General features: G+C 71.0%; 2 protein-coding genes across 2 annotated transcripts; both read right to left on the reverse strand.

The window, feature by feature from the left end:
• Positions 1–130: 130 nt before the first annotated feature.
• On the reverse strand, positions 131–16,145 carry MAP7D1 (MAP7 domain containing 1). The gene is given in 18 exon segments (XM_075173932.1): positions 131–785; positions 868–1,073; positions 1,147–1,264; positions 1,402–1,459; positions 1,572–1,625; positions 1,751–1,855; positions 2,157–2,316; positions 2,382–2,556; positions 2,633–2,888; positions 2,891–3,115; positions 3,244–3,386; positions 3,520–3,642; positions 5,072–5,182; positions 7,142–7,256; positions 7,569–7,732; positions 8,390–8,458; positions 8,579–9,250; positions 16,025–16,145. Coding segments are annotated over 18 exon segments (2,820 nt in total). The 5' UTR covers positions 16,080–16,145; the 3' UTR covers positions 131–774.
• Positions 16,146–19,859: 3,714 nt separating this feature from the next.
• Positions 19,860–23,944, reverse strand: LOC142092844 (uncharacterized). The gene is made up of 14 exons (XM_075173376.1): positions 23,708–23,944; positions 23,479–23,639; positions 23,208–23,367; positions 22,882–23,052; positions 22,717–22,808; positions 22,468–22,625; positions 22,284–22,387; positions 21,965–22,189; positions 21,740–21,825; positions 21,436–21,572; positions 21,158–21,247; positions 20,731–20,939; positions 20,392–20,598; positions 19,860–20,272 (listed from the first exon to the last, which is right to left on the reverse strand). Exons 1-14 carry the CDS (start codon positions 23,930–23,932, stop codon positions 19,985–19,987), a joined length of 2,313 nt encoding a protein of 770 aa, XP_075029477.1. The 5' UTR covers positions 23,933–23,944; the 3' UTR covers positions 19,860–19,984.
• Between the last annotated feature and the right edge of the window lie 907 nt (positions 23,945–24,851).

Genomic DNA, 24,851 nt, shown 5'->3' on the forward strand with positions numbered 1-24,851 from the left:
ACGGGTGCTGGAGGGCTCCAGGGGCGAGCCCCGGCACGGGGGTAAATCCCTCCTCGCCACTGCCGGGGAGCCAGGAGAGCTGCCAGCGCAGCCCAGCCCCGCGGAGCACTGGGGACACAGCGAGGCGAGGGCAGTTGTCCACTTTTATTGTTCGCAAAGGTTGTCCGGATGCATAACACTGTCACAACGGCACGGAGAGCAGCGTGGCACCGGCCGGGCCCTGGGTGCGCTCTGCGGGGGCACCCAGTGCACGCGCAGACAGACGTGGGGACGGGGAGCGACCTCCCCCCGGCCGGGCTGTGGCCCTCCTGCCTGCGAGCCCCGAGCAGCCCCGAATCCTCCCACCCCACGCAGGGCCGGGCCAGGCGAGCGTCCCCGGTGTCTGGCCGAGCTCTATTTACAGTATTCACATACATTGTACCCAGCAAGTTAAATAACTACATTATTACACCACACGTCTGGGGCAGCTCTGGCAGGTTGCTAGGGTGGGGGTGTCAGTCTGATAAGGTGCATATTTAAAAAAAAAAAAAACCAAAACGAAATAAAAACAAGAACAAAGAGAGAAACCAGGCGTCCCTGCAGCGGGCAGGGGGCCAGCGGCCGCCTCGCTGGGGTCCCACACCGCCCAGGCCCCCCGTGGCAGGGCCGGGCACGCGCGGCGGGCAGGGGGGAGCAGCGAGGTTTTTCTTCTGACAACAGCTATGATTCTGCGCGGGCGTCCGGAGTCGGGACGTGTGCGGTGGCCCCGCGGGGACATCTGCCAGGGCCTGGCCCTCACAGCACCTCTGCGGGAGGAGGGAGGGCGTGGCGGTGAGACCGGGCAGCCACGGCATCGCCCTGGCCCCCCCTGCGCCCCCCAACTCTCACCTGTCACCTGGGGGGGCTTGACCACGGCCTGCTTGAGGAAGGGCTCCTTGTCGCCAAAGGGGATGATGCTGCCGGGGCTGCTGCCATGGTGGGAGAGCTCCAGCAGCTCCTGCGACCCCTCCGTGCCCGAGAAGCCATTCTCGTGTTTGCCGGGCTGCACGCCGTTCACCAGGGACGCCGGGGATGCCACCTCCTTGGCCGGGGAGCTGTGGGGCAGGAGGGCTGGGGTCAGCCAGGGCCCTGCCGCTCCCCGGCCCCCCCGGCCGCCCCCACGCTCACCTCGGCTGCAGCCCCTCGCCTGCCAGGCCCTTCGGCCCCCCTGGCGTCCCCGCACTCGGTGTCTCCGTCTCGGGGAGTTCCTCCTCCTTCGGCATCGGCCCCGCGCGCTTCTCATGGCCTGGGGACATCAGCAGAGCCCCCGCTCAGCCATGGCCCCACGCAGCAGTATGGCTGGGGGGGAGCAGGACGGAGTCGTGGCTCTGCAGACCCCGGGCACCCCAGAGGTGCAACAGGCTGTGGGAAGGGGCCACGTACCTGGGACATCCTCCTGCTTGGCCGCTTTCCCATTCACCACCTTCTTGTCCTCCTTCTTCTGCAGGGAGAGGAGAGCCATGAGGGGCAGTGGAGGCTCCAGACGGGGGTGGGAGGGCTCTGCAGAGTCCCCCATGTCCCCAGGTGCCTCGGGAAAGGGGACAGGCACCCACCTTGGCATCTGCTGCGTCCGACTTGCGCGTCCTCTTCATGATTTCCTCCAAGCGCTGCAGGGCAGAGAGGGGCTCGTGCACAGCCCTCGCCAGCAGGACCTGCCCTGGGTGCTGGGCAGGACCCCTTGCAGGGGAAGCCCCTGCCATGCCATGCGCCCAGGGGTGTCCCCAGCCCTCACCTTCTTCCTCTCCAGCCGCTCCTGCTCCTCACGCTGGAAGTGCTTCTCCCGCTCCAGGCGCTGCCGCTCAGCCTCTTCACGCGCCCTCGCCTCGGCCTCTTCCCTCTGCGGCACAGCGGCGCGGCAGCAATGGATGAGACAGGGCAGGGATGGGGCAGGTTCAGTGGGGACAGGCTGCCCGGGCGGCTCAGCACAGCCCTGCCCCACGTCCCCTCCTGCCACCCTGGGCATTGAGGGGCTGGGCTGGTCCTTGCCCCTGCATCCCGCTGGGGTGGGAACCACAGGAGAGCATCCCTGCCTTCCCCCTCCATCCCTGCCTTCATCCCCCATCCCTCCTCTTCCTCCCCCACCCCCTCCACCCTGCCTCCCCTGCAGCTCCTTGCCCCCACACGCCGCCACCCCAGACCTGTCTCTGCAGCCGCTCCATCTCCTCCCGCTCGGCCCGTGCTCTCTCCTGGGCCTCACGCTCCTCCTGCAGCCGCCGTTCCTCCTCCCGCTGGCGTGCCAGGGCCTCCCTGCGGGTCTGCTCCTCCAACGCCTGCTGTGCCCGCTCCTCCTGCAGCCGCCTGCGGGGAGGGGGCCCTCAGCAAGGTGGGGGGCCAGGGCCGGGGGCCGGGGGGGCAGCACCCACCTCTCCTGCTCCTCCTGCTCCCGGCGCTCCCGCTCCTCGCGCTCCCGCTGCTCGCGGGCCTGGCGCCGCTTCTCCGCCAGCAGCCGGGCAGCCTCCTCCCGGTCCGTGGTGCCGGCTGGGGGTCTGCCCGGGGGGGTGGCCGGCACGGGGCCGGGGGCTGCAGGGGCCGGGGGGGCTGCAGGGTGCACGCAACATCAGTGCTGCTCCCGCTCCCCAAAGCCCCGCCGCTCCCCCAGCTACCCCGTACCCACCTGCTGTTGGCTCTCCGGACACCTTGGGGGGCTCCGGGAGGGCTGGGGGGGCCGGGCCCCGCTCCTCCTCCTTCTTCTCGTGTGCTTTCGCCTGGCCCTCCTGCTCCCCCCGGGCCCTGGCCCGCACCTTGGGAGAGGAGTGGGCGCTGCGGGGCAGGGGCGGCTTGTGCGGAGAGCCAAGGGCCGGGCTGGGGGAGGCCGGACGGGCTTTGGGGGTGGCAGGGGATGAGGGACGGTTCTTGGGGCCGGGGCTGCAAACGGAGCGAGAGACGGCGTTAGCGGGGCTGGGGCAGCCCCCGTGGCGGCAGGGCGGGGGGGCCGGGCAGCCCCCATGGCGGCAGGTCCCTACCTGCTGTCTGCTGCGGGCAGGAGCCGGGGCTGCGCCGCTGGCAGCGACTGCCGCTTCTTGAGGCTGCGCTCGCGGGACAGGGCGCTGCGCTCCTTGGCGTTCTCCCGGTCCTTTTCCTTCTTCTCCTTCTTCTTCTGTTCCATCCGGGGAGAGACAGAGGCAGCGTCAGCATCAGCACCGGGTGCTCTGGCTCGGCCAGGAGCCGCGCTGTGCCCCGCGGCCGCCCTGGCACCGAGGGGTCCCCACGGGAGGTGGCACTCACGGGCGAGGACTCAGTCCTGCGGCGCGGCGTCACGTCGGGGCTGCCGGCGGGCCCCTTCCGCCTCTCCCAGCAGCGGTGCTGCAGGCGGTGGTTGTGGCAGGGGCTGAGGGGGCTGGCGGAGGCCGAGCGGGGGCACACAGGCACTGGGGGTAGAAGTGATGACACCGTCAGGACACAGCTGGCATGGCACTGGCACCAGCGAGAGCAGGCTCCCTCGTCCCAGTCCCCTGCCTATGCCAGGACCCATGTGGTCCTGTGCCTCCCCTGGGTGCTCACCCTGCTCCTTGCCGTTCCCAGCCAGCGTCACGGCGCTCCGGCTGCGCGCGAGGAAGGACAGGGTGGGCGTCATCAGCCGGTCCACAATGCTGCTCTCCCACGGGCTCAGCTGCAAGCTCCGGTCTGGGGAAGGAGAGGGGCCCTTAGCGCACCCCCGAGCCCCCAGGCCCCAGCCCCGGCCCCAGCCCCGCGGCCGCTGGAGGGAGCAGCCTTGCGGCGAGGCCAGGGCATGTGTCCGGCCCCAGGAGCGCCCAAAGCTCGGCCGCGCTGGGGAGGGCTCCCTGCTGTCCCGCATGGCCGGCCAGGGCAGGACAAGATTGTGCGGGTGCAGGCATGGGTGGGCAGCCGGGCGCCCGCAGGACGGCACTGCGGCACGACGACGACACTGTCCCCATGCCCCGCAGACGCCCCAGCTGCAGTACACCCACAGCACCAAGGTGCAGTCCTGCTCAGCAGCCCCTTCCACCCCGGCCCCCTCCTGACGTCCAGCGCTGGCATGTACCCTCCCCATGTCCCCGTACCAATGTGACCGAGCCCCCAGCATGCTGCAGCTGCCGCAGGGACACCGCAGAGTGCCCTCACCCCAAGGGAGCTGTGCCGAAGTTGCCGGGCATGCCGCGGGAGCCAGGCCAGGCTCATGGCACCCGAGGAACGGCAGTCCCCGGCCACGCTGCCGGCTCAGCTGGACACTGGGCTGCCACTGGCTGCCCTCCAATGCACGTTACCAACATCGAACACCCCATGGGCGCACGGGAAGCACCCACAGAGACAGGGCCCCTCTGCCCTTCTCCACCGGGGCCCCTGGTCAAGCTGGGAGCAGCACACCCTGCCAGGAGGGCAGAAAGCAGAGCCATGGGAGCAGTGGGGGTGACAGGGCACTGGGTGCCTCTCCCCGGGCTCAGCCCCCAGCGCGGGGCCAGCGGGAGCCGCCTGCGTCACCACCGCCTGCAGCCGCCCGCGTCAGCTGCTCCGGCTATTTATACCCGGCCAGGAAGGCGCGCACCCATCGCCAGGCAACCCCGAAACACAACAGCAGCCCTGGTGCTGGACGCATCCCTCCAGCGCAGCCGGCAGCCTCGGGCAGCTCGCCCAGGGCCAGGACGACCTTGCGCCACCCGACGCAGCACTGCGCCCATGGCGCTCCATGGCACCCAGCCTGTGGGGACAGGCGTCACGGCGGCGGGCACCAGCAATGTGCCCAGCCCCAAGGAGGATCCAGTGACCGACAGCCCCGCTCCGCAGCTGCATCTGCGCCCACCAGAGCTGCCCCAGGGCAGGGAGCCCAGGCTCCCGGTCCCTGTCCTGGCGCCCCACGGGTCTGCCACCACCCAGCCGCTCCTCCTCCTCCTCCTCCCAGCCTGCATGCAGCCTCAAGGAGCCGCCGGCCAGCTCCAGCCTCCTCCTGCAAACAGCAAACGGCTTCTCCTCTCTCCGCGGGCACTGTGCTGCAAGGCAGGGCCTGGGGACAGGGAACCCTGGCCTCGGGGTCCCCAGCGCTGGGTGGGGGCCGGGCTGTGCCCCCTGCGCTGGGACAAACGCAAAGGGCTCTTACTTCTACTGGGAGAGTTCCAGAGGGTGGCAGAGGATTTGGAGAGCCGCTTGTTGATTATAGAGTCGACGTGTTTGGGGAGGTTTACAGCGGACACTGAGCACCGGCTCGCACCTGGAGGAGGGAAAAGACACAAGGGCATTAAGGTCCCGGGGCCGGGGCCGGGCCCCCCACATGCAGCATGCACGGCCGCGCCGGGGCGCCGGGGCAGGAGCCGGAGGACGTGGCAGAGAGTGGGGCCAGGAGATGCTGGTGTCCAGGGACACGACACACGTGTGGCACTGGCACTGGCATCCAGCACGGAACAGTGCCCGGGCTCCGGGGGGTCATGCTGGGATCATGCAGGGATCTCATCCTTGGGGAGCCAGGGCGGCTCCCAGGCCCCGCCACGCCAGTCTCCCCAAAAGCAGTCCTGGGAACCGGGACCTTGGCAGCACTGGGCGAGCAGCCACTCTGGGGGAGCAGGTTGAGGGCAGCAGGTCCAGATGGACATGGGATAACCGGCTCACACCGGTGCCGGGTCACTGCAGCAGTGCCAGGAGGATGCTGGTGACTGGCAGCACCTCCACAGGGTGCTGGGCTCCCTCCACCCTGGCCGGGCTCCTCTAGAGAAAATGGCCGGGGGAGCTTGCTGCCGGTGGAGGCAGCAGCCAGGAGATCGGCGAGTGGGAGTGCTGGCGGCAGCTCCGGCAGCACATCCCCGCGGGAGGTGGCAGGGGAAGATGTCCCCTTGCTGGACCCTGCCAGGCGCTGCACCATGGACACACGGATCTGTCCCTGAGTGTGCCACGAGCCACAGCCAGACACATGGCACTGGTACGCACAGCCCAGACAGGCGTAACCAGAACATAGCGCCTGTACACACAGCCCGGCCAGGCACAGCCGGGCACACAACGCCTGTACACACATAGTGCCAGCCACATGGTGCCGGTACACACAGCCCGGCCAGGCACAGCCGGGCACACAACGCCTGTACGCACAGTGCCAGGCACATGGTGCCAGTACACACAGCCCGGCCAGGCACAGCCGGGCACACAACGCCTGTACACACAGTGCCAGGCACATGGTGCCAGTACACACAGCCCGGCCAGGCACAGCCGGGCACACAACGCCTGTACACACAGCGCCGGGCACATGGTGCCAGTACGCACAGCCCGGCCAGGCACAGCCGGGCACACAACGCCTGTACACACAGCGCCGGGCACATGGTGCCAGTACGCACAGCCTGGCCAGGCACAGCCGGGGCTGCCACAGCCGCCCCATGGCACAAGCGCGGCAGACAGACCCCAGAGGCACAGCGCTCCCCTCTATGCCATCGGCCTGCCATCGGACATGCCAGGCAGTCCCAGCGTCCGCCGGCACAGCCCTGTCCCCTCGGCGGTCAGGGGACAGGGGAGACCTCCACGTGCCCAACCCCTGTGCTGAACCCCGCGGGGTGTCCCCAAGGAGCCCCCAAGGCGAGGGGCCAGCTGGGCTCAGTGCTCCGGCTGTGGGGCAGTGGGCATGGCTGAGCCTCCAGCAGCCGCCACAGGGGCACGGCACGGCGCGGCGAGGCACGGCACAACCGTGCACACCCAGGAGCACACACAGCCACGGTCACCCCCACGTTGGAGCTGGAGGGGCCCAAGCGCTGCCCCCACCCAGGCAGGGGACAAGGGGACACACCGCAGCACAGACCCCGACGAGAGACGGCAACGGCCTCGCACGGCTCCACAACCCATGCCTGACTGCTCGCGGCTGCTGGAGATCCGGGTCGTGCGGCCACCGCATCCCCGCAGGCAGCCAGGGCTGTCCCCAAGCACGTCCCTGTGCAGAACGGTGACCGTGACGCACAGCCTCCAGCTTACGCCCAGCCCCACAAGAGCAGGGAAAAGCCAAGGGACCCCATCGGGCCCTGGCACAGCCCGGCACAGCCCGGGGTGACGGCAGCATGATCCCACAGCAGAGTGGGGCTGAGCTGGGTTTGTGGGGTCTCACCCTCCTTGCACAGAGCACCGCAGAGCCGTGCCCAGCCGCCCTCACTGCCGGCAGAGCCGCGGGGCCCCAGGTGCCCTCGCCCAGCCCCACACTCACCGTCCTTGTGCGCGGGGGAGCCGTGGTGCAGGGCCCCAGCCCAGGACCACCGCTGCTGCCGGATCTCTGCCCACGTCTTCTTGGCCGACCGCTGGATCGCCGCCTCGTAGCGCTCCTGCCCAAGGGAGAGGGACAGGGTGAGGACAGCGGCTGGGGGAACGGGGCCGGGACTGGCCAGAGCCTCCCAGCATGAGGCTATCGCAGCGATGGGGGTGCTTGGAGGGAGATGGGGCAGTGATGCCCGCCCTGGCCAGGGCACGTGTGCACTGCGGAGGCTCTGCACCATGAAGGATGGGCACTGCGGAGGACGGGCACGGTGGGCACCTCCCGAAGGGCTGCTGGAGCCAAAAGGTCTCACCAGGGAGTGCAATCCTGGCGTGCCGCCCCGGCCCCCCGCCCGCTGCGCCTGTGATCCCCCAATCCCCACCTTGTTCTTCTCCAGCTTCTGCCTCTGCCGCTCCTCCAGGACGGCGCGGCGCTTCTCTGCCTTCAGCCGCTGCTCCTCCAGGCGCTTGCGGCGCTCCTCCAGCTGCTTCTCCCGCAGCAGCCTGGCCTTCTCCTCCTTCTCCAGCCACAGCACCCGCTTGGCAGCTGCAGGAGGGAGCCGGAGCAGCGGGGTCGCACCCGAGGCACAGCCCCGGCCCCGGCGAGCCCCGCGGTCGGGACGCGTGCCCTTGCTGGCGGCACGGGGCCGAGGGCTGGCTCTGGCCAGGGCACGCGGCTGGGCTCCCTGGGCGCACGGGGCAGGCGGCATCGCGGCTGGCCGGCGAGGGAGGGGTTTGGGCGAGGACAAAAGGGAGGCCGGGAGCCCGCCGAGCTGCGCCGCGCCGGTGAACAATGGGGGAATGAGGGTGGAAAGAGCGTGGGGATGAGGAGGCCCCATGCGCGGTACAGGGGCCCCGCTTGCCCGCCACCCCGAGCTCCGGCGGGCGGCTGCGGGGCTGCCTGCAGCTGCCTGCTGCTGCCTGCACACGAGAGAGCTGGGCACTGGGCTGGTGGCACCCGGGGGGGACCCGGACTGCGGGGAACAGCTGGACGAGCACGGCAGCAGGGGCAGTGGCGTGCCGGGGGGGCAGAGCCGTCGGCACAGCAGCTCCTGCCCGGGCTCAGCTCATCGCAGCTAATGGGATTGCCTGTGACCTGGCAAAGCTCCTTAGCTCCTGCCTGCCCCCGCATCCACTTTCCCTCCCAGCGTGCGCCCGGGGGCTCGCCGGCCCCGCGTCCCACCCGGCTCCCCCAGCCCCGTACCCAGGTACTTGGCTCGCTCCTCGCGCCGCTCCTTCGCCTGCTTGTGCCTCGCCTGGGCTTTCTGGGCATCTGCGGGGAGACACCGTCAGAGCAGCGCCCGCACCCCCAGCCCCAGTGCCGTGCCAGCACCAGCCAGGCACGGAGGCATCGAGCAGTGCCCATGAGGTGTCAGCATCCCCGGGCACCCACCTTGCTTGGGCCTGGGGCTGGCGGCAGAAGCCGGTGAGGCTGCAGCCAGGGTGGTGCGGTCGCTCCGGGGGGCCACGTCCTTTGAGGACCCGGCCGTGCCGCCCAGGGGGCTCTTGGCATCTTCACTGGCAGCTGGGGCCGGGGGATCGCTCCCACGGGGCAGCGTCTCTGCTGGGGAAGGGGCAGCGGCAGCAGGGACGGGGACCGGCTGGCCGGCAGCGTGGGGAGATGCCTCTTCTTTGGGGTGCTCCGTCGCAGGGGGCCGGGGGGGCCCAGGAGGGGACCTGTCACACCATGGGGGGACGCTCTCTGCCGAGGGGGCCACGGCTGCAGGGATGGGGGAGACGGGCTGTCCTGATGGCGTCGCGGCTGGAGGGACGGGTCGGTCACGCTGTGGGGTGCCGCTCTCGGGACGGGACGTCACGGCTGGGGGGCCGGGGCAGACGGGCTGTCTGGAGGGGGTCACGGCTGCAGGGACGGGCGAGATGGTCTTTTCAGAGGGGGTGACGGCTGGAGGGACGGACAAGACAGGCTGTCCGGAGGGGATGACGGCTGGAGGGACGGGTCGGTCCCGCTGTGGGGGGGTGCGCTCTCCTTGCAGACCATCACCAGGCGAGGGGGGTGGCGAGGTGGGGGAGGGCGCGCTGTCTCCCATCAGGGGTGGTGGCTTCCCTGCAACACAGGCAGAGCAGAACGGATGGTCACTCACTGGGGGAGCCTGGGGCAGCCCCGTCCCCCCCAAACACAGCCCTCAGGGGTGAGCCCTGCCGCCCCCAGATACAGCCCTCGGGTGCAAGGCTGTCCCTGGCCACAGGGGCTGGCACGGTCCCCAGGTCCCCCTGGGGAAGGCAGTGGGACCCCCCACCCAAGCCCTGCTGCTGCCCCTGTCTCGGGGGGCGCCCACGCCGCCCCACGCCGGCTGCCAGTCACCGGGTGCACAATGCACAGAGGGACCGGCCGGGGCTCTGCCAGGCACCACCACCACAAAGCCGCCCTTCTTCCCCCAGCAGCTGCCGCGCTGGCCCCGCCACGGGGGGACGTGGGGATGGAGACCCCACGCAGGCACAGGACCCACACGCTTCCCCGCCGCTCTCCCTGGAGGATGCGGGGCCGCTTCCGCCGGCGCTCGCAGCACAGCCGGAGGCAGGATGGGCGCGGGCCCCGCGGCCTGACGTCACCACTCCGGCCCATGTCCCCCAGCGCCGCGCCGTGCCGCGGCCGGGCCCGCGCACAGCCATGAACTCATGGCCCAGGAATGCACATGAGGCAGCCGCCGCCGGCAAACAGCCCCCTCCCCACATGGGGCCCGGCCACTCGCTGCCCCACCGTGGGGCAGGCGGGGGGCACGGTGCCTGCTCTGTGCGCCCCAAAGGGAGCAGCCCGGGGAATCGCCCCACGTCTCGGCCAGCCCCAGGGGAGCCCAGTGACCAGGGACCCCAGGGATGCCCGCTGCACACCCCGGTGCAGGGGACGGAGATGTGGTGCCAGCCACCCTGCGAAGCCGCAGCATGTGCCCTCTGCAAAAGTGGATGTGCCGGGACTGCCTGCGGTGACCAGCAGCGGTGACCCGCCCCGGCCCCCGTTAACCAGTCCTTTGCAAACGCACCTTCGGGCACGTGCCAGGACCACAGCCCTGACCCCTGTCACTCCTGCCCGGGAATGATGCCCTACCCGTCCTGGGGATGTGGGCACCTGGCTCCAGCACCACGGGCACCGCTGCAGCGTGTGGCCCCAGCTCCAGCGGCGTGGGATGGTGGGGACACCAGCGACCGGCACCCACCGGCCCCGGAGAGTGGCTCTGGCCACAGGGTGATGTCATGCACTGGGCTCGGCCGTGTTTGCAGAGCTCTCCACAATCTTCAGCGAGGGGCAAAGTGTGGGCTCTGCAAACACGGGCCGGCGCCGCTCCTCCACCCCATGCCGGAGCCTGTCGAGCCCGGGGGCAGCCCCAGGCTGTGGGCATGGGTGCACCCCAGGTCCCATAACACCCACACTGGGGCACAGCATCCACAGCAGCACCCGCCTGCCCAGGGAGGGGCTGGGGGTCCTGCTGTGGCACCCCGGCAGGCCAGGGCTCCTGTCAGCAGCGTTCACCCATCCCGGGCTCCGCGGGGCACACAGCCAGCCCCGGCCCCCCCGCAGACCCGTGCAGCCTTCCGGGTATTTTCTGCTGCAGGAAGCCAGCCCATCCCCTGGCCCCGATCCTGCACATCCCGCGTCCCTATCGCTGCGCCCCACGAGGTGGCCATGGGTCTGATGGGGGAAGGTGCACCGGGAAGGTGCCACGGCTGCAGCCAGGGGCTTCCCCAAGTCGGCACCTGTGGGCAGTGAGGCTTGGCAGCCCCCAGGTGCCAGCTCTGAGGACAATGCCCGCGGTGGCACCACATGTGTCCTGGCCAGGAAAGGTGACCCCCGGGAGCGCTGTGGCACAGCCGGGTGCTGTCCACGGGGCCACCAGCCGAGCGAAAGCTTCAAGGCCAGGCTGACGCCCCCGAGCAGATGGAAATACCTCCGGGAGCCCCGGATGTGCGGGGAGCGGTGCCGGGGGATGGCGGGTGCCTCCTGCCACCCCGCGCCACCGGGCACGGAGCCCCGGGCGCAGCCCTGGGCAGGATCCGTCCTGCCCCGCTGACCAGAGGGACGGCAGCGCCTGTGGCCAGGGCAGGGCTGCTGGGCATGGCCAAAACCACCCCGCGCATGGCCGGGGCCAGCCCTGCCGCCATCTGTCCCTGTCGCTGCTCCCGCGCAGCAGCTGCCCTGAAACCCAACGCTGCCTGCGCCCAGGCGGCGCGGGCGTCCCCTCTCCCCCAGCTGGGGCATTCCGCAGGGGATTAGCTCCCCGGCCCCCAGACATGCAGGCACGGCTCCCCTGCAGCCCCCAGCCTGGGCGAGCCTGTGCAGCACTGGCCCCGCTGCTGGCACCAGGACGGCGCTGTGCCCAGCCACGGGCCACGGCCCTGCGGCAAGGTGCTGCCCCTCGATGCCGCGTCACCCAGCCCATCCTGGCTCCTCCCGTGGGTGCATGTGGCACCAGCGCCCGTGCCGCTGAGCACCACCAGCACCTCCAGCCCGGCACTGCCTGGTGCGGTGCTGCTCCATGGCCGGCACATGGCTGGGGATGCTCAGCCAGGCAAATTCCCCGGTGCTGTGAAGCGAGAGCACATCGAGGCCCCGCGGGGCGCTCCGGTCGGAAGGCGAGCAGCCCTCGTTAACTGTCCACCACGCATCCCCGCGGGGCGCTTCCCACGAGGGCGGGGGGGCACCCGCCTGCTTTAACCTCAGCTCCCCCCATCTGCCGTATCCTCACGTTCCCGCTCTGCAGCACGGCCAGGGCCCACCCCGGGCTACTCCGCGTGCAGTGGGGGCTGGGGGCATCAGATGGGGCCCACCCCTACCCCGGGAGGAGAGGAGAGCAGGGCTGGCGGGTGTCCATCGGTGGCCGCTGCAAAGCCACCCGGAGGGGCTGGTGTCACAGCGCCCGGCCAGTGGACCCCAGCCACCCTGGCCATTGCACAAGTCCCTGCGATGCCCAGGGACACCCGCGCACCCAGTGCACCGTCGGGCCCCTCCCAGTGCGGCTGGTTTCCAGCTGCTTCCCCCGGCCTTGATGGCAGCCCCATGGCTGTGCCTCATGTGTCTCCTCATTGCCAACAGGTCCCGGTGCTGAGCGGGGAGGCAGCCGTGGCCAGGATTGCTCCGTGGGTGCTGGTGTCCAGCGGGGAAGGTGGCTGCCCGAGGCCACTGGAGTGCTGTGGGGTGCACGCGGGTGCTCAAAGCCCTGGGGGTGCTCGGAATCCTGGTGCTGCCCCTGATCCCACCCTGCCTCGCCACATCTCAGATGTGCTTCAGAGCCGAGCCCTGCCCTGTCCCACCCAGCTCCCGGGATTCCCCCGCGCTGCAGCACCCCTTGCACCTGGATGACAGGGATAGTGAGCAAGCACCCCTGGCACGTCCCCGGCACGTCCCCGGCATGTCCCCGGCACGTCCCCGGCACATCCCGGCTGTGGGCGCAGCACTGACGCACACCCTCGGCCCAGCTCACATGCATGGGCAGGGAGACACAGGCGATGCGCAGAACAAGCGCCAGCAGCCCCGCACCGCGGAGGTGGCCAGTGCCGCCCTGGCAGCTGTCATCGGCAATGACACTCCGTCCCCCATGGGGGGGTCCCATGGTGCTGCTGCCCGCAGCCACCCGCACCCTGGCCCCAGGCAGCACGGGTGCTGCAGCCCGAGGCTGGCTCCTCTCCCCGCCGGCTCAGAGCCAGCAAAACGCAGCCGGCAGCGCCGGGGCATGTCAGGCATCGTCCCACAGTGCCCCACGTGCTGCCCGCAGCCCAGCTTCGGGGACAGGCTCCAGGGCCAGGCAGGAGCAGGGCAGGAGGGGCGCAGGCAGCAGGGCAGCCAGGATGGCACAGCCGGATGCCCGTGGTGGGTGCTGGGCAGGAGGAAGGGGCATGGCAGGGCATTGCCCACCCAGCCGGGGCCACGCTGCCTTTGCACCCGCTCCTGGGGGGGCTGCACCCACTGCCCAACCCCCAGCACGGAGGACCAGCCCCTCTTCCCGGGGTCCGTACCCCCCTGAGGCACCGGGACCAGGGGGCAAGGGGGCAGCCATGGGGGAACCGCGCCAGCCCTTGGCAGAAGCTGCCAAGCTCCTGCGGCTCAGCACCCAGCCGGCGGTGACATGCCAAGCCGGAGAGCAACAAGGGGAACTTGGGAGACAGGATCTCGTGGCTAGAGCGGGGCCACAGCTGGGGGGGTTTCCAGGGTTTAAAATACACGCGGAGGAAAGAGCCTGAGCTGCTGCTGCGCCCCGGCACCCCCACGGCAAACTTTCCATTTGGCTGCAGTCACAGCACAGCCCCCAACAGACCGAGGGCAGGGGCAGGCAGCACCTGCCTGCCATCCATCTGGGCAGGGCCGGCAGCGGCGACAGGAGGTGCCCTCGTCCTTGGGGCGACCCGCGCGGAGCCACCAACGCGGAGGGCAGCCGGCCCAGCCACGCTCCTGCAAACCTGTCTGCTAGCATCACGCTGGGAAAACAGAAACCTGGCTTGAAGGCAGAGTATGGGGCTCCGCACCTGCCAGGATCCAGCCTCTCAGGGAGCAGGTGCCCAGCACCTCCAAAAAACGGGTCCCGAGCCTCACAACGCGGATGCGGACACCTACCGGGGCTGGGGCCGTGCAGGATCCGGCTCTGCTCCCTGCGCTGCCACCCGTCCCTGCTCGGAGCCCTCCGACAAGCGAGAGCTGTGCTAACTATTTTGGACATGGCACCACGGGACTGTCACATCACTGCTCCGCACGTCGCATCACGTTGCTCTGACGGTTTTGCAGCAGCGGCTCTGCTGGCGTCCCCGCGCTGGGAGAGCTCCCGAGCTGCCTGCTCCCAAACACAGGCGCTGGCTGGCCACCAGCTCGCCCTGCACCCTCCCTCTCCGCCGTGCCGGAGGGAGAAGGGCTGGAGAAATCAGGGGGCACCCGGATAAGAACAAACCCCTGCCTGCTCCCTGCCCTGGTCCTCGCCCCCCTGCCTGCCTGCGGGGCAGCATCCCACCTGGGCGGCTCCGCGGGGCCGCACCCTGCCTCGTCTGCCCTCTGCGAGCTCCTGCCCCCCCCAGTGCCACCGGCTGCCCCACACTGCTGTGGGTCCCAGTCCCCTGGGAGTGCAACCCTGGTTCTGCTGATGGCCGGGGGCTCCGACCCGTGCTGGATGGCAAGACAGGGAGCAGCCTGGGCCATGCAGGTCACCCAAACGAGACAGATCGGCGACACTCCCCGGAGCGGGATGTGCTACAGAGCCACTGGCACTCCCCGGTGCTGCCGCCATCCTCCTCCACTCACAGCAGAGCGGCAAGTGCCTCCCCGCACCGGGGAACTGAACTGCCCGGGGGGGCACAGGAGGCCCGGCCGGCCGCAGGAGAGGCCAGCGTGGCTGGGAGCAGCCATCCCCCTCCCTGGGCAGCGACGGCATCGACAGGGAAGGAAAGGCCGAGCCAGCTGCGCGCCGGGGCAGGCGGGAAGGCTGCGGGGGCGGCAAGCGGGACACAGACAATATGTCTGCAGCGCAGGATGCACCGTTTGGGCAGCACAGCCGGGGATCCGCGGCCGGGGATCCGCAGCCGGTTTGTTCAAGAGCCACCGATAAAGGGCGAGCGGCATTTCAGCATTGCTGGGAGCCAGCAGCAATCCCTCCCTGCCTGCGAGGGCCCGGGCGGCCGTGGCTGATGAATCACGGCGCGGCGGCGGGCACTGGGGACGAGGGGGAGGGGAGCTGCCTTTCGTCTTCCTCCATCGGTGGGAAGCAGCTCCGCCACAGAGCCCTGCTTAGTCACAGCCCCGCGCCGAGAGCGAGCAGCCCGACGGGGCCAAAGAGCGCTTGGCTGGAGCCCTGCAGGGAAGAGCCAAAACAAACCCTCGCCCCGAGACTCGGCCCCGCCGGCCGCCGCCCTCCCCAATTTGCCGAGCCGAGGGCCGGCAGCAGAGTTCATCCTGGGGCAGTGCTGGGACCAGCCTGGCTGGGACCCCAAGTCCCCATGGCGGGGCGAGTGCAGCCAGCCCCAGGCAGGCGGGGGGCAATACCTGCACCCCTCAACCCACCAGCATCAGCCTCTGCCCTGGGCAGTGCCAGCCACCTCTGCTTGCCCCCAGCTGGGGTGCTACAGCCAGACGGCAGGCTGCGGGACGGGCCATGGCGGTGACCCCAGCACAACCAGGGTGGGGACCCCAGGGCCACCCACGCCCCATGGCAGGAGTGGGGCTGCCCTGGCAAGCAGGCACCCCTCGCTGCGCTGCAAAGCAGCCTGCCGGGGCAGGGCGTCGGGCAGCCGACACCGCATGCGGCTGCAGGGCCCTGCCCACTGGGACCCCCAGCAGCAGCACCTGGGGGGCTCGGGGCCAGGCCGGCATCGCCCACCGGCTGGCGGGGAAGAGCCAGGGCAGGGGCAGGCGCCGCCGCCCCGGACCCCCCCGCCATGGCGGGGCCGCCCCCGGGAGGGCTCCCCAAGGGCAGCTCCCCCCGCACCCCCCCGGCGGCGGCGGGGCCGGGGGCTGCGCGGCCCTGTCCCACCCCACGATGGAGGGGCCGTGCCCGGGCTTTGTCCCTCCCGGGAAGACCCCCCCGCCCCGGCCGCGCGACCCCCGGCTCCTCCACCGCCTCCCCCGGGCCCCCGCCCCGCTCTGCCGCCCAAGCGGCTCCGCGGGCAGCCCCGCCGCATCCCCCGGGCCCGGCGCAGCCCCCCGCGCCCGGCCGCCGCGGCATCCCGGCCGGCATCCCCCACGGCCGGATCCCGCACCCCCACGGCCGGCTCCCGCTCCCCGCCGCGGCCCGGCTCCCGCCTCCCCCGTGGCCGCATCCTGCACCCCGACTCCGGCGCGGCCCCGCGGTGCGGGAAGGGGCCTGGTCGCCCGCCGCTGCCGGAGCCGGTCCCCGCCGCGGAGCCTTACCCTGGGCCGGCTGGGGCTGGGGCTGCGGCTCCCGCCCGGCGCGGCTCCTCTCCATGGCGTGGCGGGGAGGCGCAGAGGGCTGGCCGAGCCGTGCCGAGCCGCGCCGCGCCGAGCCGCGCCGCCCCGCTCCCCCCGGCCCGGCGGGGGAGGACGCACGGCGCTCCCCGCCCCGGCCCCGGCCGCGCATCCCGCCCGGCCCCGCGGCCCTGGGCTGGGGGGAGCGGGCAGGCAGGGGATGCTCTGCCTGGGCTCGCCTCGCCCCTGCCCCAAACGCGGCCCCGCAGGGCTCCCACCCCCGGGGTCTTGGTCGCCCTCCCCCAGCCAGGGCTGGGACCCCACGCCCGTCACCCCGGCCTCAGGCCTGCCCTGCTGCCTGTCCCTGCCGTGCCCAGTGTCCCCCAGCCTTGCTTGGGCACTCGTCCATCTCCAGCCCCTCCTCTCCCAGATTTTGGGGCTTGCACCCACCCTTCCCACTCCCCACATTTAGATGCTCCAGTCACCTGCAAAGCGCTGCCCCTGCAGCAGACACCCCCTGACCCCCCTGCGGCCGGAGCCACGGCCAGCACGGCTCGGATCAGCTGTCCGGTTTCCAGGCACCCCAAAGAGACATTGATTTCCCGTCCCGAAGCCCCACCTCGGCTGCTCGCGAGGCCTCGCAGCTGCTTCCCCCACCACCCACCCGTCGCACGTGAGCCTTAGTCACTGCCAGCAGCCGCCCCCCACTCCCGGGGGCGAGGGCTTTGCCGCCACACATCCCACTCTGCCTCCATAACAGGCAGATAACGACAGGCCTCCCCCGCTCCCCGGGCCGGAGCAGAGGCCTCGGCTCAGCCCCGCTCGGGGATGAAACTCCTTTTGGCCTTGCAAGAAGCCAGGAGCGCAGCCTCGGTCCCTGCCCCACGCAGCGTCCCAAAGCAAACGCACCCCGGGCACGGGTGCCTGCCTGCTGCAGCAGCACATCCAAGGCAGGGGACATGCAGGCAGCAGCAGCAGCGGGGGGGGAAAACATCGCTTAGGGCTTTGCAGGGGCAGCAGGAGCCAGGGACACGTCCCCATTCACCACGTGGCCGGCCCAGTCCAGGCATCCCGCAAAGTGCCCGTCTCTGGGTTCACGGGGACGTGTTGATGAACAGATTCAGTTTTCTGCAGGCAGCGCCCATCAGAGATGCCTGGTTTTGGGATGATGTCACCGTGAGGCCGGAAGATCCCCTGCCACCCATCCTCCCTCCCCTACCAGGCAAACAGGTTTCCCAAAATCCCAGCCCTCTCCTCCGGAAGCGCGTTTCTCTGACTCAGGGGATGGGGAGCGGGCAGGAGGGCTCCTCGGCAGACGGGACGGCCCCGCTCTATGCCGCTGCAGGGGTGGCCGTACACCCCAAACCATCCCGAATACCCCCGAGCCCCACGCTGCGGCCGAGCCGTCGCCTTCCCGTGGCCCCTGGCCACGCCAGCCACCGGCTGCTCGCCCGGCTCAGCCAGAGCAGAGGCTTCCCCGAAACTCCCAGCAGCCTCACCTGCCGGCTGACTCCCCGCCGGGGAATGCTGCACGGCCGAGCCACAGCTCTGGGAGCTGTGCAGCCCCGGGGCAATGGCAGGGGACAGGAGTGCACGGAGCGCAGGAGCGTGTCCCAGTGAACCCACAAACACAGGTGACACCCTGGGACAGGGAAGGGGAACAGCCCCACTCACATGCCTGCATGGCCGAGCCGCCGAGGGGGCTGCGGCAGCCCCATGGCCCCTTATTTCCATGGCATACAGGGGACCCTGGAGAGCAGGGCCGGGGCCAGCCCATGACCTGCTCCGAGGGTGCCAGCGGGCAGCTTCCAAAGCCCCTTTACCTGGCGGGACCGCAGCCCTGTGGATCCCAGGAGGGCGGGCAGGGAGTCCAGCACAGCATCACCCAGAGCGGACAAGCATCCTGGGGCTCCAGGACAGCCTGGAACCGGGTCCAGCCATGCTCGAGGTCCTTCTCCCCACCACAAGGCCAACCTGGAGCAGGGGGCACGGTGAGGAAGGGGCAACCGTGAGTGTACAGAGCCCGCGGCTGTACTCCGCTGGCGCTCCCAGCACAGGCAGCGATGCAGAGGGCTCCTGGCTGCCATGCCAGCCCGAGTCGATGGGCTTATACAACAAGCAGAGCATTGATCGATCACTCCGCTGCAGGCACAGCCCCGCTGCGTCGGGGTTCATGCGTCTAGCCCCCCCGTTCCCACGGTGCTGGAAACAGCCGCTCGCTCTGCGCTGATGGAAAATCCGATGAGCTCATGACGAGCATGCCTGGCCCCAGCAGCTGCATGCCCCAGAGCTCCCCGTGCTCTCAGCCCCTCGGCGTGGGGTGCAATGCTGCCGCGGCTCCCTCGGGCCGGCCTGGGAAGGGGGCTGCACCCAGTGGGCTGGGGCCCGGCCATGGCTCTAGCTCCTGCAGCATGCCCAGCACCTCACCCTGACGCTGCCTGCAGGGAGCCAACGGGGTGCCGAGCACCCCAAAATCAAAGGACACTTACAGCCGCGGCTCAGCTACTGCCTTGCCAGCGCAAGCTGACGCTGCGGGAGGCTGGGTGCAAACAGGGATGAGGACAGCAAACAAACCCCGCCGGCATCTCTGGGCAAAGTACCGCACGGGACACCCCATCCCACCCGCTCCCACACCGCTCCCTACCCTTCTGCCCCACACCTCCCTCCTCTGGCCCCAGGACTTTGCCCCCACCCCAGGCTGCTCCCACCCTGCTGCTCTGCATGGGACGGTTTTGGGGCTCACGCAGGGCAGTGGTATTGTGGCCACGAGGGCTGATCTGAACCCCTGTCCACAAAATGCTCCAGCTGCCCCCCACTAGCTATGGGGCAGTGACCCAGCAGGAACCCAGGGGCAAGTGTCTGTCCCTGCATCCGGCCCCGGAGCGCACGGGTGCGGTACCAGCCCGTCACCGGCAGTGTGCCGGGGCAGCCACCAGCCCCCGAGCATCTTGCCACGGGGCCGGCATCGCAGCCGGCCGCAAAGCCCCGCTGCTGCAAGACAATCCCCTGTGGGTGCAGGTGACGAATGGGCCAGCGATGGGCTGAGCCCTGCCCTGCCCTGCTGCAGCCCTTGCCCGCTCTGTAATTATCCCAGGCCGCATCTGTAATTAGTGCCCTGATGTAATGGTGTCAGGCCTGGGCAGCCCCACGCGCTCCCCGCCAGCCCCACCTTGGCCTCTGGCCCTGGGGCCGAAGGAGATCCCGGCCCTCCAACGCTGTCCCGAGGAGCTCCTGCCCGGCTCCGGCTACCCGCGCTCCCCACCAGCATCGCTGCTGGACCCGCGTCCCGTCCGTGCCCCAGAGCACCCGAGCTGCTGTAGGGCTGGATCCGGCCCTCTGGCCAGTGCAGGGCTTGGCTGCCCCCACTGCTGCATCTCTGCCCCCACCACGCTGCCAGCATCCTGCCCGCTCCTCGCCGTGCTGGCCCTGCTGGCTGGCTGCACGGCTGCCACCCTCCTGGGGACAGACCCTGCCTGGGCAGGAGCGGGGCCAGCCCCTGCCCTCCCGAGCCCCCCAGGCTGGGGATGAAGGCAGCGCTGCCGGTCCCCCGCCCCCTCGGCACGGGGAATGCGCTGGAGCGGCCCCAGCAGCTATAAATAGAGCGGGAGGCGCAGGCGTGCGCCGGCCGGGGCACACGTGGGTCTGGGCGGCTGCTGCCCCTCGGCCGGCGTGGGGCACGGGCAGGGTGTGGGGCTGCAGCGGCGCCCCGGGGTGGGACGGGAACAGGGAGGAGGGTGAAAACCCCAGGCAGGGCAGGGGCACTGCCGTCCTGCCGCAGCCCTGTGCCAGGGGGACGGGAGGGGAGGCCCCACACAGCCGCCGCGGAGCAGCACCCGGCACTTTATTGCAAGGCAGACAACCGCGCTCCCCACAGCACATAGGACACCGCGCGCCCCTTCCCTCCACCAGCGCCCCGGACTGCCGGCCCTGTGGCTGCCCCCACCTCTAGCACCCGCGCAGGGGCTGGGCTGCGCCGGTGACGGTGAAACGCGCACTCAGCACCTCCGAGGGTGCCCGCGTCTGCTGGCCTGGCTGCTGCCCACCGGCAAAGAGGGTGAAGGTGCCAGGCTCGAGGCGCCAGTCCTGTGCCCAGACGGCACGCTGCTCGGCTGCCACCTGGAAGGACAGCTTGGTCTCCCGGCCAGCCGGCACGGCCACGCGGCGGAAAGCCACCAACTGCCAGCGGGGCACCGGCACGGATGACTGCTCCCACCGCAGGTACAGCTGCACCACCTGCCCGCAGGGACGGGAGTCAGCGCCAACAGGACCCCCCAACTGCCCCCCTGGCAGGGGGGACCCCAGCCACATCCATACCCCCTATGGCTGCATCAGTGTGGAGCAGCCGTGCTCACCTCCTCGCCGTCCCGCTGCCCCGTGTTCTCCAGCACCACAGACACGGAGAGGTTGGCACAGACGGGCAGCACTGGGGGGCTCAGCACCAGGTCTCGGTACTGGAAGGTGGTGTAGGACAGCCCGTACCCGAAGGGGTAGAGCGGGGCCTCCTGCCCGTAGTACCGGTATGTCCGCCCCTCCATGGTGTAGTTCTCCATCGGTGGCACCTGCGGGATGCAGGGCCGGTGGAGGGGGGCAGGGCTGGGCGGGCATGGTCAAGCATCAGCCCCGCGTCCCATGGCTCCCTGGCCACCGAGGCAGGGAAGGGCTACAGGTGCTGATGGCTACCCTGGCCTTACCTGGTGCATGCCCGCGGGCCACGTGGCCGGCAGCCTGCCGGCCGGGTTGGCCCCCACCTCACCCAGCAGAACCTTGGCGATGGCAAGGCCAGTGGCCTGGGCGGGGAAGAAGCATGCCAGGATGGCCCCCACACCCTCGTGTGCCTGCGCCCAGCTCACGTCCAGGGGCCCCGCGTTGAACAGCAGCAGGATGACGGGGTGCCCGGCGGCTGCAGGGAAACAGTTGCCAAGAGCCTTGCGCCAGCACTGCTTGGACAGCCCTGGGGTGCCCCGGGGATGGGGAATGCCTGGGAGGGTTGTGGTTCCCCTCCCTGCGCCCCAGCCCATCACCACCCTCTCTGGGCTGGCCCCGACCCCCAGGCCCCCAACCAGCCCCCAGGTGCCGGCGTCTGCCCCGGTCGGGAGCCAAGCCCCGCAGAGCCCCTACCCGCTTGCACGGCGTCCTGCAGCAGCTCCAGCTGGTGGCCTGGCAGGGACAGGTCCCTCCGGTCCTTCGCCTCTGTTTCCACATCCGTCCCTGTGTGGGGACAGCCAAGGGACAGCCCCTTACACTCTGCCCGGGGCACTGTGGACAGACGGGGCAGAGGGGCACTGACTGCCCCGGGGGGCCGATGGGGACCTGTTTCTCTCACGGAGCCACCCCCCTCTGGGGCGCTCCCCCTCCCCAGGCCGTGCCCGCCCAGTGCCCTCCCTGCTCCCACCTACCTGTCCCCAGGCAGACCACCACCACGTCGGCTGCCCCTGCCGCACCCACCACCTCTGCCCGCGAGTACTGCTGGCACTGCGGCTCGTGGCAGCCTGGTGCGAAGCTGATGTTGGCCGGCAGCGTCTCCAGCCCTCTCCTGCACCGGGGAAGAGCAAAGGGCATGAGGCCTGCTGTGCCCAGGGTCAGGGCACCTTGGGGACACCCCCTCTTGCCCTCGCCCCAGCAAAGGGTCGAGCAGCTCCAGCAGCAGCCCCAGGCAGTGCCCAGGACCAGGGGAAGGACGGCAGTACCGCACTGTCTCACCGGGGAGTGTAGATGTACTGCGGCTCTGGCACCGGCGCGTAGTCCCCGAACAGCACCCGGGGGTTGTCGGCGAAGGGACCCACCACCTGCGGAGGGCAGAGGGGTGAGGGTGGGCACCGGCAGCCCTGTGCCAGGCAGCCTGCGGCTCTCCAAAGGAGGGGACACCTGCGTGCCCGGGGTACGGAGCCAGCTGCCCCTGGGTCACTGTGTCCCCGTCGTGCTCACCGCGAGGCGCTTGCCAGGCAGGTCCCGGGCCCGGAGGGGCAGCGTCCCCCGCACGTTCTTCAGCAGCACGAAGCTCTTGACAGCAGCTTCCAGCGAGAGGTTACGGTGCTCAGGGCTCTGCACGGTGCTCAGGTCCAGGGTGTTGTAGGGGTTCATGGCCGGGGGGTCGAACTCCCCCAGACGCATCCGTGTGTAGAAGAGGGGCCGGACCCGGTCGCGCAGCATCTGCAAAGACCCCAACACCAAAACGTCGGCTGTGCTTGGTGGGGGCAGCCCTGGCTCCCTGCCCGCCCCCCCAGCCCCGCTGCCCCTGGCTCACCTGCAGCGTGATGTTGCCCATGGCCAGAGCCTGGGGGATGTGCATGAAGACGTTGTTCCTCATGCCGTAGGAGAGCTCCAGGTTGCAGCCAGCGTTCATGGAGGCTGCCATGCCAGTGAGAAGGGAAACTGCCCGTCATGACTGCGTGATGCCCAGGGACCCCATGCCCGTCCCGTGAGCTCACCAACTGCCGTCTCCAGGAAGGTGCTCGTGTAGTGGTGCCCCAGCATGATGAGCTCCAGGGCTCCCTCGTCACTCACGACGTAGCCCTCGAACCCCCACTCACCACGCAGGATGTCCGTCAGCAGCTTCTTGTTGGCACAGGCAGGAACACCGTTGATCCTGTCGGAGAGGGGATGGGGCAGCCCGGACAGCCGGGCACTGGCCACCCCGCGGGCAGCCCAGTCCACGCAGCCCCCACTGCGCTCGGTACCTGTTGTAGCTGCACATGAAGCTGTAGGAGCCAGCACGCACGCACGCCTGGAACTGGGGCAGGAAGGTGGTGCGCCAGTCCCGCTCCAGCACCTGCAAGCACCGCAGCAGAGAGGGGTCAGTGCCCAGGGGGGCGTGCGCTGTCCCGCGGCCCCGCCGCACTCACCTTGGCGTCGAAGCTGAGCCTGGAGACGGGGATGTTCTCGGGGCCCCCGTGCACACTGAAGTGCTTGCAGCCGGCGCTGGCCTTGATGTAGCGGGGGTGCTGGCCCTGCAGCCCCTGCACGAAGCTGCGGGCCAGCTCCCCGCTCAGGAACGGGTCCTCCCCGTAGGTCTCCTGGCCGAGGCACAGGCGGGTCACCGCCAGGACCCCCCACCCCACACCCCCGCAGCCAGCGCCCCAGGGAACTGCTGCCACCCTCCGGCCGGTCAGCCACGGTCCTGCGTGGCCTGATGCCGTCCCGAAGCCAGCCCCACACCCCGTGCTGGCACCTGGTTCCTGCCCCACAGCGGGTGCCTCATGATGTTCAGGACGGGGCTGAAGCAGCTGAGCCCCGTGTGGTCACTGTAGCGGCCGGCGGCGACGAAGTCGTTGTGCTTGGCTCTCACCTCGGTGGCGGTGGCGTTGGCCACCCGGTAGATGAGCTCAGGGCTGCGGGGAGAGCGCGGGGGTGTCGGGGGGCGCGTCTCGCGGGGCCACGTCCCGCATCCCCGAGTGCAGCCCCAGGTGCATCCCCGGGCGCCCCGCCCCCGGTGCCGGTACCTGAAGGCGGCGGCGAGCCCCAGCGCCTGGGGGAAAGCCGTGGCCCAGCCGGGCGCCTCCGCGTCGCCCCGCAGACACTCCGTGTTCCAGTTGTAGGGCGCGATGCCCAGCCGCGGGACGGGGGGCGCGGGGCCGTTCCCCATCGCGCCCCCCCTCGCCACCTGCGGGCCGGCGGCGCTGAGCGGGGGGGTCCCGGGGCCGCCCCCGCCGCCCCCCGCCGCGCCCTCACCTGCAGCACCAGCTCGGCGGGGCTCAGCCGGCCCAGCAGGTCGTCGAGGCGGCGGTGCCAGGGCAGCGCCGGGTCCTGGAACGGGAAGGGGAAGGGCTGCGCCCGCCCCGGCCCGGCGCACAGCGCGGCGCACAGCAGCACGGCGGCGGCCCGGAGCCCCGCCAGGGCCGCTCCCGGGGCCGCCGCGCTCCGCCGGCCGGGCGGGGGGGCGGCTCGGCGCGGCATGGCACGGCTCGGTTCCCGGGGTCAGCCCGTCCCGTCCGGGCGCTCCGAGGCCACGGGCGATGGGCGCGGCGGGGCGGGGCGCGCTGCAGCCCGGCCCTGCGCCCGCCGGACGGGGCGGAGCGGGGCAGGACTGGGGGTCCCGGGGCGCTGCCAGGCCCCGGCCCGGTAAGGCATCAGAAAGCGGCGGCGCCGGAGCAGCCCCAGCCGCCGCCCCCCAAACGAGCAACGAGACCCGGCACGGGGGCCCGTGCATCGGGGTCTGTGTTTGGGGGGCGGCCGCTCCCGGCCGGCGGCACCGGAGCACCATGCAACGTGCAGCCAGGCCACCGCTCCCGTCCCCTGGCTCCGCCGCGGTGGCAGTTCGCGGCGTTTCCGTTCCCACCCCCCCGAGCGGGAACCGGCAGAACCGCCCGGCGCCGCCAGACCGGCTCCCGGGGTCCCCCCGGCTGCTGCGGGGCTGCCCGCGGCTCCGGCGCGGCCGGCAGTGAAGCAGGGCACGGCCCCGGGGAGCAGAAGCTGCCCCACCGCTGCTCCTGTCCCAGACCTGGGACGCGGGGCAACGAGGGGGAGGGCCTTTGTTAGCCTGCTGTGCTTTAACGAGAGCCACGGAGCGTGATGCCAGCACACGTCCCCTGTGTGGTCCCCAGTGCCCGGCCAGCTCAGCACAGCGGGACACTGCCAGGGACCCATGCAGTGACTGGGGACACGGTACCTCCAGTGGGCACCCACGCACAGGAGTAGCCACAGTGGCTGTGGTCACACTCTTGGTGCCCGGGGGCCGAGGCTGCTGGTCCTCCCGGCTGCGCTGCCCCAGTGCCACACGTGCAGCCTGGGGACACAGCGCGGGGCTGGGCGGTGGCTCCGGTGTGAGCACGCCGGCAGGGCTGCGGCTGGACCTGGCACGTGTCCCAGCGGGGCT

Source organism: Calonectris borealis, chromosome 25 (genome assembly GCF_964195595.1).
Source record: "Calonectris borealis chromosome 25, bCalBor7.hap1.2, whole genome shotgun sequence".
Lineage (NCBI taxonomy): Eukaryota > Metazoa > Chordata > Aves > Procellariiformes > Procellariidae > Calonectris > Calonectris borealis.

What these genes read in the sequence shown, in the direction of transcription:
- LOC142092844 (XM_075173376.1), bottom strand. Translation starts at nt 23,932, where the DNA reads ATGCCGCGCCGAGCCGCCCCCCCGCCCGGCCGGCGGAGCGCGGCGGCC. An exon ending in TGGGCAACATCACGCTGCAG is followed by an intron (nt 22,190 to 22,283) that starts GTGAGCCAGGGG and finishes GGGTCTTTGCAG; the next exon opens with ATGCTGCGCGACCGGGTCCG. An exon ending in GCAGGACGCCGTGCAAGCGG is followed by an intron (nt 20,940 to 21,157) that starts GTAGGGGCTCTG and finishes GTTTCCCTGCAG; the next exon opens with CCGCCGGGCACCCCGTCATC.